This window comes from Folsomia candida, unplaced genomic scaffold (genome assembly GCF_002217175.1).
Source record: "Folsomia candida strain VU population unplaced genomic scaffold, ASM221717v1 Fcan01_Sc004, whole genome shotgun sequence".
Lineage (NCBI taxonomy): Eukaryota > Metazoa > Arthropoda > Collembola > Entomobryomorpha > Isotomidae > Folsomia > Folsomia candida.
Window position 1 is genome coordinate 8109328 of NW_019091196.1, and position 11328 is coordinate 8120655.

General features: G+C 37.9%; 4 protein-coding genes, 1 long non-coding RNA gene and 1 other non-coding gene across 7 annotated transcripts; 3 read left to right on the forward strand and 3 right to left on the reverse strand.

Annotated features, from left to right (window-relative positions):
• Positions 1 to 595: 595 nt before the first annotated feature.
• LOC110849063 (laccase-2) lies at positions 596 to 2322 on the forward strand. Its single transcript, XM_035851385.1, has 7 exons — positions 596 to 752; positions 821 to 1221; positions 1290 to 1529; positions 1590 to 1649; positions 1733 to 1753; positions 1816 to 2127; positions 2233 to 2322. The coding sequence occupies exons 1-7, from the start codon at positions 596 to 598 to the stop codon at positions 2320 to 2322; spliced, it is 1281 nt and encodes a 426-aa protein (XP_035707278.1).
• Positions 2323 to 2695: 373 nt separating this feature from the next.
• LOC118435370 lies at positions 2696 to 3136 on the forward strand. The gene is made up of 2 exons (XR_004834732.1): positions 2696 to 2831; positions 2907 to 3136. It is a non-coding gene; the product is annotated as an uncharacterized LOC118435370 (long non-coding RNA).
• Positions 3065 to 4863, reverse strand: LOC110848381 (splicing factor 45). The gene is made up of 5 exons (XM_022095583.2): positions 4617 to 4863; positions 3888 to 4547; positions 3594 to 3824; positions 3347 to 3518; positions 3065 to 3273 (listed from the first exon to the last, which is right to left on the reverse strand). The coding sequence occupies exons 1-5, from the start codon at positions 4743 to 4745 to the stop codon at positions 3176 to 3178; spliced, it is 1290 nt and encodes a 429-aa protein (XP_021951275.1). The 5' UTR covers positions 4746 to 4863; the 3' UTR covers positions 3065 to 3175.
• A 54-nt stretch (positions 4864 to 4917) lies between these two features.
• Trnai-uau lies at positions 4918 to 5010 on the reverse strand. The gene is made up of 2 exons: positions 4974 to 5010; positions 4918 to 4953 (listed from the first exon to the last, which is right to left on the reverse strand). It is a non-coding gene; the product is annotated as a tRNA-Ile (tRNA).
• A 619-nt stretch (positions 5011 to 5629) lies between these two features.
• LOC110849548 (TATA element modulatory factor) lies at positions 5630 to 10549 on the forward strand. Of its 2 annotated transcripts, none has more exons than XM_022096967.2 (8): positions 5630 to 5891; positions 5957 to 6213; positions 6283 to 7884; positions 7957 to 8287; positions 8401 to 8571; positions 8650 to 9829; positions 9914 to 9991; positions 10066 to 10549. In XM_022096967.2, the coding sequence occupies exons 2-8, from the start codon at positions 6054 to 6056 to the stop codon at positions 10087 to 10089; spliced, it is 3546 nt and encodes a 1181-aa protein (XP_021952659.1). In that variant the 5' UTR covers positions 5630 to 5891; positions 5957 to 6053; the 3' UTR covers positions 10090 to 10549. The 2 variants fall into 2 exon arrangements, with proteins under 2 accessions (XP_021952659.1, XP_021952658.1); XM_022096966.2 differs by having other exon boundaries at positions 5975 to 6213.
• Positions 10473 to 11294, reverse strand: LOC110849550 (thioredoxin, mitochondrial). The gene is made up of 3 exons (XM_022096969.2): positions 11168 to 11294; positions 10869 to 11098; positions 10473 to 10798 (listed from the first exon to the last, which is right to left on the reverse strand). Exons 2-3 carry the CDS (start codon positions 11072 to 11074, stop codon positions 10558 to 10560), a joined length of 447 nt encoding a protein of 148 aa, XP_021952661.1. The 5' UTR covers positions 11075 to 11098; positions 11168 to 11294; the 3' UTR covers positions 10473 to 10557.
• Positions 11295 to 11328: the final 34 nt, after the last annotated feature.

Consider the following 11328-nt stretch of genomic DNA (forward strand, 5'->3'; position numbering starts at 1 on the left):
CTCGCAAGCTCCCCTCCTAAGAGCAAATCGATCATGGGGTGAACTTTAGCTCATTATAATAAATTATGCAAAATTTTTATGACATCATATTAAATAGCATGTATCACTCTATCTGTGATGTCATTTGTTAATTGAGCAATGAAAAAAATGTTTTTTATAACTTTTTAAACTACTTAACTTTTACGCACAGAACTATACTATTCTATCTTTTACGTTAATGTTTTTCATATTCTATTTGTAAAATGTTATTCTCTCTGAGCGTTAAAAAGCATTGCAATTCTCATGTTGAATTGATAATGAATTTTTGATTGACGATTCTTTTATATAATAATTTCTCATTGTTTATACTTAACCTTAGCCATGATTTGTGGGTCGAAATAATAATAGAATGAAACTTATCCAGTTACTGAATTTAACATAATTTTGCATAGTTGGCCTAACCCTTCCTACATACATATTCCTGTTTTACATATTTTCAGGAATAATGATCTTATTAAAGTTATCGTTCTACATTTATAATTGTCTAATAGTATCTTATTTCGTGTTCTTTACTATCTGCACCACTAATGCATTGCCACAACCACCATTTATGATGATGGGTCCTCCAGCAGGGTTCCCAATGGGGGGTCCTCCACCTCCAGGGTTACAAATGGCTCGTCCCATGCCTCCTCCCTTAGTGCGAAAGCCTCCAGTTATACAGCAACTCGTCTTCGAGTATGGAGATATTGCTCCGGACAATTTCGTTCAAAAGGGTAAATTTCAAAATCGTCTCACTCAATTTATGAGTTTGTTCAGGAATTCTAATAAATATAATAAATAGGAATTCTAATAAATCAAAGATTTCCTGGTCCTCCAATTCGTGTCCAGTGGCTGGACACGTTGATTATCGACGTCACAAATAATCTCGACCATGGAATTGCTCTACATTTTCACGGGTTACGAAATTACGGAGAATCTTTTTCGGATGGGGTTCCTTACATAACGCAGGAGCCCATTCCTCCAGGAGGCGTGTTTCGATACACGATCAACATTGGGTATCAAACGGGCACGTTTCTGTATCATTTGCAGTCTTCAGTGGCCGATCAGATTTGGGGATTTGGACCCATCATTATTGAAGATGGACCAGAATTGCTGGCAAATCAGCCAGCCTATTATCACTTTTGGGATCATGTCCTCATATTGAGTCAGTGTTGGCACACCGCTATGTCCAAGTTGTTTAAGGTACTTAAACCGTCGAAAGTAAAGTAGGAGTGAAAGACCACTATGTACTATTATTGTTTGGTCAATAGCTTGAAGGACCCCTGAACTCCGAACAGGCCAAGTATTTCAAAGGATTTTCTTCAGAACCAGCCAGTATTTTGATAAATGGTCGATCCTACGGAAAATGGGGGAAACGAAACGGTTTGACAGAAGGGTATGAGGTAATTACAGTCCAACCTGAAAAGACGTACAGATTACGAGTAATCGGTGGTGGGATCGATTCCATCCTCACTTTCGCTATAGAAAGTCACAAAATGACAATTATGGAGGTTAGAACAAATGATTGCTCAGGATTTTCAAATTTCTGAACTTGCAAATTTATGTTCAAGGTGGACGGGACCATAATTGAACCATTGGAAGTTGACCGACTCGAAGTCAACTCTGGTCAGGTATTTTTGTTAGAAACTTCAAGTAATAAACAATCATCTGAACACATAAATCTTTACTAAATATTATTGTTTTTCATGACCAGAGATACAGCATTTTGGTGACGGTAATTTAAAACTAACAATGGTTACAAGTGGTTTCCAAAATTAATAAATACTGAATTTGCAGATGGATCAAGAGGTCGGAACGTATTTAATCACCAGCGAAATGATCCCTGGACCTGGGCCAAACAACGGGAAGGCTATTCTTCAATATGAAGGGGCCGAAGTGGACGTGGCCAAAAGGACCAAAGTTTATAAGGGAAATAGCACTTTTGAGAAATTAAAGAGATGGGAGGGCAGTAAACTTTCCCCAAATCCGGTCATTCGTCAACCTGACATTTATCCTCTGCCGAAATCTGTGGATAGAGAAATCGTCATCACGATGACCAGGAAAAAGAAGACGAAGGAGGCCAGTGATGATGACGATGATGAATCTGAGGTAATGATATGTAAAGCAGTGATGCATGAGGTAGATTGAGACCATATTGAGACTACGATTTTATAAGGAATGAGGCAAGTTGAGATTTTTCATATTCATATGTAGGATGACGACAAAAGCGATAAAAAGACGAAGAGAGATGCGTCGCCAAAATCGGATGACAGTCACGACACTTCATATTCTTATCAAGGTTAGATCATAATGAGACTTACAAAGATTGTATTAATAAATACTAATTACCAAGTTCGTCAAAAGAGTAAGATTTCTTTAACTTTTATAATCGTTAAATATTCTTTTATCAAGTGAATGGAAAGTCTTTCAAGACGGGGAAAGTCCCCCTTTTGACTCAAGTCCGGAACAGTGGGATGAACATTACAAAAGAGCCAATCATCTATGAAACGCTGACTAATCAGTCGATCCAGTTCGTGTTCCAAAATACGGCATCCGACGAAGGGATCTGCACTCAGCATGCGTTCCATTTTCACGGCCACTCATTTTATGTCGTGGGTCATGGTAAAGGGAAGTATGACGAGGACAAGGATGGCGACAAAATTGATACCAAGGTGGACTCTGGTTCACCTTTTGTTTTTCGTGACGTGGTCACTGCATATCCAGAACCTGAGGGAGATGAGGATGTCACCAAGTTGAAACCAGGTCAAGAATGTGGATGGACAGCGGTTCGAATTTGGACAGATAATCCAGGGGTATAACTACTTATAAATACTGCATATTTAGGTATAAATGTTGTATACATGATCCTAAACTATAATTTTTTTCAGGTCTGGTTATTTCATTGTCACTTGGCTTCTCATATCGCTGCGGGTGAAGGATTTGTCGTTTATTCTCATACAAAAGATGATCCTAGACTGAAACCACCTCAATCAGGATGATAATTTGACAAGCTATTTTCTGTGTAATAATTGAATGATATCTAACGTCCGGTAAAAATTGCTTATCTATATTTTGAATCTGTAACAATAAGTAGCAATAAAAATACGAATGTAATTAATCGTAGAGTGTAATTAATTATGAGAACTACTTGAAATTATTAGCAAGTCAGTTCCAGATTATTAAACTTATCGGGATCATAAAAAGCAGCTTTTAATTGACGGCCACCAAAGAATCTTCCATTTAGATCCATGAATGCTACGAATACAACAATATCAACATCATTGTTATGGATGGATGCACAGAATTCAAGTTGTAATAAAAAATATACCTTTAACTGCAGAGGTTACTTTAACAAATTCTACAAAAATTCTTATAGAATCTTCACTGTCGACATCAGGCATTTGGAACACAATAACTGCAACAACTTCTCCATATTTTTGACACTCTTCTTTCACCTCAGGTTCTAGGTCATCATCTACTTCTCCAGGGCCAACCATATTCTGTAACAAACATTTTCATGTTATATTTTACTTTTCTAGTCAATCAGACATTCGATAAACTATTTGTGTAAGAACCTGGAGAAGAACAACTTTTGAAGGATTTTTTAGCTGATCTTCGGCATACTGTTCTTGTTCTGATTTCAACTGTAAACTTGTATCAACAGGCTTATCTTCTGGTAGTTGTGGTGGTTCCATTTCGAACTCGTCATCATCTATGTACGACGATACAAAATTAGGTGTTGAAGCCTCCTTTGCGACATCTTTTTCATGGATAATTCTTCCAATTCGATGACTGGTTTTTTCAACCTGTAAAATAGATGGACATAGAGCGTATCAAACTATTACGATATTTAAAGACAAACTACTTACTTGCAGCGCAGTTGACATTCCTTGTCCCATCCTTCCCAAACCGGTCCCCTCTTTGTAACCATATTTCGCCATAATCTTAGCTGCTGCTGTAGCCCCTGATACAGGACTTGAGCCAACACCACCACTACCCAGCCCAAAACCACCCCTACTATTCCCCCCACTGCACCCAGCCATCAGTCTTCCAAAGGACGAGGGCGACTTGCCCATATCCGCAGTTGAGAAGGGTTGATCATCTTCATTATACGGAGCAACAGCATGTAGCGACGCTGGCGGTGCAATAGTGACTCCTCCAACTTTCTCCTTATTGCCTTGATCTTCCATCTCATAATTGTCATTACCACCTTCTTGAATCTCCAGCCTTCTCTTTGCCTCTTCCTCTTCAGCCTCTTTATCTCTCCTTTCTCTGAGCTCCCTGAGTGCTTTTTCGTACTCGTTTGGAAAATATGGGTCATATTCATTATCAAATTGCCATTCTGGATCGACAGCAATGAAGGAAAGTGATTTCGTAGAAACATTTCCTCTCGACTTTTTCGAGACGGATTGGTATGGGAGAATAAATGATGGACCACTTGATCCATTCCCAGAAACTGCACTGTTCGATTTTCCCTTGAATGCTATCACTGGAGCGAGCTGTTGTTGACGACGGACTTCTCGTTTTGGCTGTACAGGGAATTCAAACGGTATTTTAAAATCAAACTTTTACCATTTTTCTTATACATTTTAATTTACCTGCGGCAAAGACTTTTTCTTGAGATGAACATGGTTCTGCATAAACTTGATACCAGAAGCCCACCCTGCCACGTTGCTCGTATCGGTTTTCTTGCCCGTGGCCGTGTCGATATCGTCGTACAGCGACATTATGAACAATTAAAAAACTTGATAAGTGACTAATTTTCTTGCAATATAAAAAAATTATTTGCGAATTTTCAGGGTGAAAAGTCGAACTTATTGAATTTCGTTTCCTGTTTGCGGGGCAAAAGGGACACGAACCCCATGCAAAAGTAGGGATAGTGAGGAATTATCAAAAATATGTTCTAGGTGAGGATCGAACTCACAACCCCGGCATCACTCATACGAATACTGCATTATAAGTACCGTGCGCTGCCGATTGCGCCACTAGAACGTTCAACGTTACTCTTCCTTCGCATCGCAATATGTAGAAAACCATATAAATTAGCTGGACAAGGGACTTGTTTTGTGTGAAATGGTAGCATGATTTTACCATTTGTGGTAAATAGTAATGTGAATATTTGTAAATATGAAGCAGGTGAAGAATTATGTATTGTATAATTAATATTCATCCGCGTGTTCTCACGGTATTTTTGAACAGGGGTATTTTTGAGCTTGACTCGCCAATAATCTAGCATTTCACATACAATTAAATTTATAAAACAGTACTGTTTATAAGCTCTATTTTGATATGCAGGCATTCATATCTTAAAATTAGTTCCATTTCATTTCCTTGATTGTACTTTAATTTCTACAGTTGGCTTTTATTGCGTCCCCTCTTCTCCTCAGACGCATGGAGACAGATTTAGCATTATAAAACTTTAATTATGCAAGAGGCAAATAAAATCAGAATCCAATATCATTTCTTGATCTGAGGACATCTCCAACCGAAAGATGAACCAAATTCGAACAAAAAAATTTTGCATGCATGCATTATTCACTTCGAATAATGCCCTTGTGTACTAAATTAAGTTGAACACGTGATGGTTGCGCCGCCTGTTCTCATATTTTTATGTTTACACACATCACACATACTGTACGCACACTGACAGAATGTGGGTGAAAATTTAATTTTTAGAATTTCAAAAAAGTAGAGCAATTATATTCTAAAGTATTGTTGCTATTAAACGTTCCCCATTGTTAACTCGCAATTACTTTAGTGAATTATAACCGTAAAGGTCTCAGGAGTGAAGCTGAAGGACAAAAGATGTTGAACCGTGATTTCTTCCACGTCATCTTTAGTCATCTCGGATGATTTAATTGCGGATTAATCGGGTATATTACTTTAATTAATTTATATGCTAATTTTAATATGGTATTGGGTATCATAAGAGTAATAGTTGTTTGTCTTTTTGCAGGGTGTCCAAAATCCCTGTACGCGTGTGCTGTGATTTGTGACATGACCCAAAAATTACATTCTGTCAACCATCATAAATCATGAGTTGGTTCCAGTCTACAAATATTGCATCCTTGGCAAAAACTGCTTTTAAGGAGGCACAAAAGACAATCGATAAGGCATTGGAGATAAGTGAAGTTGCGGAACCTGATGGATCTTCCTTATCATCTTCAACGTCAGAGAAAGTTGCCGCTGTGACAGGTATGACATATGACCGTAACTATGTTAGTTTGATAAATTGGTAATTATCTATGTGAATATTTAAAACAGAAGCTGCAAGTGACTTTTTCGCATCATGGGGAGTGGGTGCTGCAAAGAAAGCATCATTGAAATCTGCGACGGTTGAAGATTTAGACTCGTCATTATCAATCACAGATCAACCTGGTAAAATTAGTGCAACACCGGCGCAACATAAAAGATCCCAGTCTCTCGAAGTGTCAAAGTTGAGCAGTAATAAGGGCAGTGGTAGTAGTAACCAAAGCGAATCGTTGGTCACGGATATTCCGGTGACTTTGATACCACACCCACAAGTAGAAGAAATTATCGTACCACCACCGGAATCAGAATCTTCTTCCTCCTCCTTTAACCATCTTCATCATCAACGTTCCTTAAGTGATACAATATTTAATTTAACCAGTGATTTTCATGAGTCTGTCCAAATCCTTGATGAACCAGAAGAGAATAAAGACATCCCCACGCCCACACCTACTACAGCTACCACCACTGACCCCAATAGTACCACTAGTATTTTAGAAAGTGAAAGCAGGACGACACTTGTTTCGCAACAACCTGATAATAATAGTAGTGTTGGTAATCCGACAACGTCGGAAAATGAAGAACAAGAAGAGACTTTAACCACAGTTGATTTAAATTCTCCATCCACGACTACCACCAATACCACCACAGCAATACACGACTTGTCTTCATCCTGGGGTTATCAAAATTCAGCAACGATCAACTCTTCTTTAAGCAATAATGTTCTATTCAAAAATGATACAACCACCACCACTACTACTGGATTTGACAGCAGCAGTTGGAGTTGGACCGACGGGGCTGAAGAAAATGAATCAAATACAATGTCCCGGTTTGAAGATGTCGAACTTCCGGATAATGAAAACATTGAGAATAACACTTCTTTGTTATTATTAAATATCGATCCTCCGCAAGAACAACCTGCCCTGGATTCTGAGACGGCTCAGAGTCCAAATCAGGAAAATTCATCACTAATAGATCTTCAAAATGATGAGACCGATGAAAGCCAATTGGAGTCTTCCTCCGGGACAGTCTTGTTCGACACTTCTGCTGCGACAACGACGACAACCACGACCGAGAGCAATGATAATATTAATGACCCTGATATTGATGGTGATGATAAAACCTCAAAGCCGTGTAGTCCCCCAGCCAGTTCAATTTCTGCTATAGACTCTCCCCGGTCATCGTCGCCACCTATGCACAACGATGACCAAGAAGTCGATAGTCGAAGAGGAAGTCCAGAAGGAAACAATTTTGAAATGTTGTCTCATCATCATCATCAACATACTTCTTCTAAATTAGAGTGTCATCCTGGTCCGGATTTTCTTCCTGAAAGCAGTAGGAGTAGTAGCATAGTGGTTGTATCTTCAGCAAGGGCGTCTTCCGGTGGATCTGGGTCAACAGCGAGTACGGGATCTGGTGATATGCATCGAGACATTGTTGATGGGCCGACAGGATATGAACGGGTCGATTTTCCTTCATCGACTCAATCTTCTGACCCAACGTCGCCGGAATTTATTAAGTCGAAACACAGAAAAGGTCCATCTTCTGCCTCTTCTTCCGACATTGAGGTCATACTGCTTTCATCCGAATATTCTCGTGTTTCACAGATTGATGATCGTAAGCGCTCACGAATTTATAATCAAACCAGCTTATTAATTAATAATTATCCACTTTGTCTTGTATTATTAGAGGTGAAGTTGGTCCCAATTGTATCGTCAATTCATCAACAAACGTCGATTGACTTTCAAGACCAAGGAACGCAGACTGAAGAAGAAATCAACCAAAACCAAGCTACTCTTGCTGCCAACGAAATCCCAAATCGCATGAACACTGAAAGCATCTCAGAAAAGGATCAAATGATTAGCGAATTGCGAGAAGAAGGAGAAAAGCTATCAAAGAAGCAATTTGAACTAACGCAAGTCATAAAGAAACTTCGTGCCAAAGAGAAAGAAATTGAAAACACTGTTAAAACCCTAAAAGGCGAAATTGCTGGAAAAAATGTGGAGAATGATCGGCTAACGTAAGTAAATACTCTTTATATTTTCTCATAATTTGTCATAATTATGAGAAAATCCCACTACGAAAACAATATTAGGTAGCGGGAGGTGATAATTATTATATTGATATTTTTAGGAAGAGTTTCATCAATAAAGAATCCGCTGAGAAAATGTTGAGTGATCAAGTTCAAAAATTAACTGCAGAAAAGAGAACGCTTGACTTGAAAATTGAACAAATACATTCCGAATTGGAAGATGCGAAAGAAAATTGTTCCACAATGAAAGCGTCGGTTGAGGATGCTTCTGTGTAATTACAAGATATACGAAACAAATTCTATGATTATTAATCATGATAGTAATGCGAATTTTGAATTTGAAATTACAGTGAAATTCTGGAATTAAAGAATGCTATTTCCTCCGCCCAACGAGACTCGACTGAACTGGACAATTTGACACGAGAAAAGTCTGACCTAATGTCTAGAAACGATTCCCTTCAAAAGGAACAGGATAATTTGCGGTCCACCATTAATTCCAACCAAGGCAAAGCATCCAAAAGGGAAACTGAACTTCAGAATCAAATTGCTATCCAAACTAGAAAAGTTCACGAGTTAGAAAATCAACTGGCTGACGTCTCAACTGAAGTAGCAGACACCACGATGCCACTGTCACTTGAAATAGAAAAACTTCAAATGGAACTAAAGCACTCTCAGGCCAGTTCTGAGAAAAGAGAAAGCTTTCTTTCTTCCCAAGTCATGAATTTAGAGTCAAAATGGAAAAGTTCTGCCGAGAAGGAGAGAGCACTAAAGGATCAAGTTGCAACACAGGAAGGGACAATTTCATTACTAGAGAAAAAGATTCAAGAATTTGAAGTTGAAAATCGTAACCTAAAAAGAGACGCTTCATTCCGGGAAGAAAATGAACATAAGGGAACCCAAGAGAAACTGGCTAAAATTTCCAAACTGGAAGCACAGATGGAAAAATTTACGACAGAAATAGAAAGACTGAACCAAGAAAATGAACAGCTAGGATTAGAACTAAAATCTGAAAAAGCATCTTTGGAACAAGAACGCAAAAGGAATCAAAACTTGCTCGAACAGTCAGCGTCTTCTACTAGTGGCGGCGGTGTTAGAAATATAAATCAACATAAAATTAGTACAGTTTCTAATCCAGCCACAAATAATGGCAACCTTGTGATAAAATCTGGCGAAAATTCTCCTAGTTGTAATTCCGTTACGAGTGAGGCTTCCTATTTGGATGAAGTATTTGATCCTCATGGTCAAATACTTGGACATCGAGGAGGTACGATCACGCCTCGCTCATATTATGACTCGTATTCATCTACAGGACTGCTGGAACACTTGCAAAGTCAATTGAGACTTCGGGAAACTGAGGTCATACAATTTCAAGATGAAATTCAAAAGAATGAGAAAATTAGAAAAAGCTTGAATGACGAAATTGCCAAACTTACCATGAGAAACCATGAATTCCAAATGGAAGCTGAGAGGCTTTTAGAGCTTGAACCAAAATTAAGGGAACTTGATACAAATTACAACGCATTGCTTCAGGTGAGCCTACTATAATTATTACAAAATAGGTTTTGTTATAATAATATTATTAAGACGGAAAGTAATTATTACTTATTTTTTTAGTTGTATGGTGAAAAAGTCGAGGAAGCCGACGAACTGAGGTTGGACCTTCAAGATGTCAAAGACATGTATAAGACTCAAGTAAGTAATTTGACCCATTTATGAACATTATATGAGCCACTTCTGAATTTAAATTGTTTTGTAATTTTTTCTAGATTGAGCAACTATTGAAGAGATAGAGTCAAGATCGGGGTCAAATCTATTCAGCTTTTTTCTATCCTAATTTGTTTGTACATATATTATGCATATTACCAACTAATTATTAAGTAAGGTGCTACTCTCTGCTACTCTTTGGATAAGTTAATACAGCAAAAGTCAATATTATACTAGTGCAGTAACTATTATTATTACTATATTATTATGATGATTACAATATATCGTACGCATAATGTTTGGATATTTTAATGAGTGGAAAGGAGAGGTGCCTATTACATTTATTATTATCATGATACCTACACGGTGTAGGCTACACCTATTTTATTGAGTTAGTTAGAACCAGACTTTTAATAATGAGAACGTTATAAACAGGAAGAGTCAAAGAAAAACAAGTGGAAATCTTCTGTCCATTTTATGTTTCAAATAGTTTTATTTATACTTGTTGGAACGATGATTGCAATATTAAACTAAAAATTATACGCATACATTCGTCATTGTTTAGCTGCATTCGTTAAAAACGTATCAATCTGATCTTCATCCTTCAACCCGACAAACTTATCTAAGACTTTGCCATCTTTGATTAAAAGCACAGAAGGAACTGCCCCCACATTGTATTCCATTGCGACATCTGGTAACTCGTCAATATCCACTTTCGCCATGTCCACCTTGTCGTTGTAGTTGACCATTTGTTTTTCCATTCTTGGCATAAGCATTTTACATGGTCCGCACCACCTGAAATAGTAAAATCAACAAAAGCAATTGAGTCATTAAAACTGCTAATTAAAAATCGCCTTACACTTACGTTGCATGAAATTCGACAACAACCGGTCTCTTGCTACCCACAACTTTATCCTGAAAATCTTTCTCATCCTGTACAGTAAAGATGTCCCGAGCTGACCACGTTGTCTGAATGTTCCTCTTCAAAACGTGCCTGCTTATCTTTGTCGAAACTGTGGGCGACTGGGAGAAATATCGCATTCCCAAGTTGCAAAGTAATCTGGAAGTCATTCTTTCTCCAGAATTTCCCAATTTCTGCAAAAAATGTTAAACTTACTTTATTGTTAAAATAATTAAAAACAATTATAATTTAGACCGACTTACCACCAGAAATTTATTTCAAACAATTAAAAAAATAGAAATAATACGACGTCGTAAAAAAAATTTTGAACTTTGACTTGATCGAAGTGTGAAATGATGAAACCTTCTTGGTGAGAACTCCCGCATGAAAATTGAGAAAGCGGGACGAGGTTTCAGCCGACTGC

What these genes read in the sequence shown, in the direction of transcription:
- LOC110849063 (XM_035851385.1), top strand. Translation starts at nt 596, where the DNA reads ATGGGTCCTCCAGCAGGGTTCCCAATGGGGGGTCCTCCACCTCCAGGG. An exon ending in TCGAAGTCAACTCTGGTCAG is followed by an intron (nt 1,650 to 1,732) that starts GTATTTTTGTTA and finishes TTTCATGACCAG; the next exon opens with AGATACAGCATTTTGGTGAC. An exon ending in GATACAGCATTTTGGTGACG is followed by an intron (nt 1,754 to 1,815) that starts GTAATTTAAAAC and finishes CTGAATTTGCAG; the next exon opens with ATGGATCAAGAGGTCGGAAC.
- LOC110849548 (XM_022096967.2), top strand. Translation starts at nt 6,054, where the DNA reads ATGAGTTGGTTCCAGTCTACAAATATTGCATCCTTGGCAAAAACTGCT. An exon ending in TCGGTTGAGGATGCTTCTGT is followed by an intron (nt 8,572 to 8,649) that starts GTAATTACAAGA and finishes TTGAAATTACAG; the next exon opens with TGAAATTCTGGAATTAAAGA. An exon ending in ATTACAACGCATTGCTTCAG is followed by an intron (nt 9,830 to 9,913) that starts GTGAGCCTACTA and finishes TTATTTTTTTAG; the next exon opens with TTGTATGGTGAAAAAGTCGA.
- LOC110848381 (XM_022095583.2), bottom strand. Translation starts at nt 4,745, where the DNA reads ATGTCGCTGTACGACGATATCGACACGGCCACGGGCAAGAAAACCGAT. An exon ending in CAAAAGTTGTTCTTCTCCAG is followed by an intron (nt 3,519 to 3,593) that starts GTTCTTACACAA and finishes TGTTTGTTACAG; the next exon opens with AATATGGTTGGCCCTGGAGA. An exon ending in AGTAACCTCTGCAGTTAAAG is followed by an intron (nt 3,274 to 3,346) that starts GTATATTTTTTA and finishes TTGTATTCGTAG; the next exon opens with CATTCATGGATCTAAATGGA.
- LOC110849550 (XM_022096969.2), bottom strand. Translation starts at nt 11,074, where the DNA reads ATGACTTCCAGATTACTTTGCAACTTGGGAATGCGATATTTCTCCCAG. An exon ending in GTTGTCGAATTTCATGCAAC is followed by an intron (nt 10,799 to 10,868) that starts GTAAGTGTAAGG and finishes TTACTATTTCAG; the next exon opens with GTGGTGCGGACCATGTAAAA.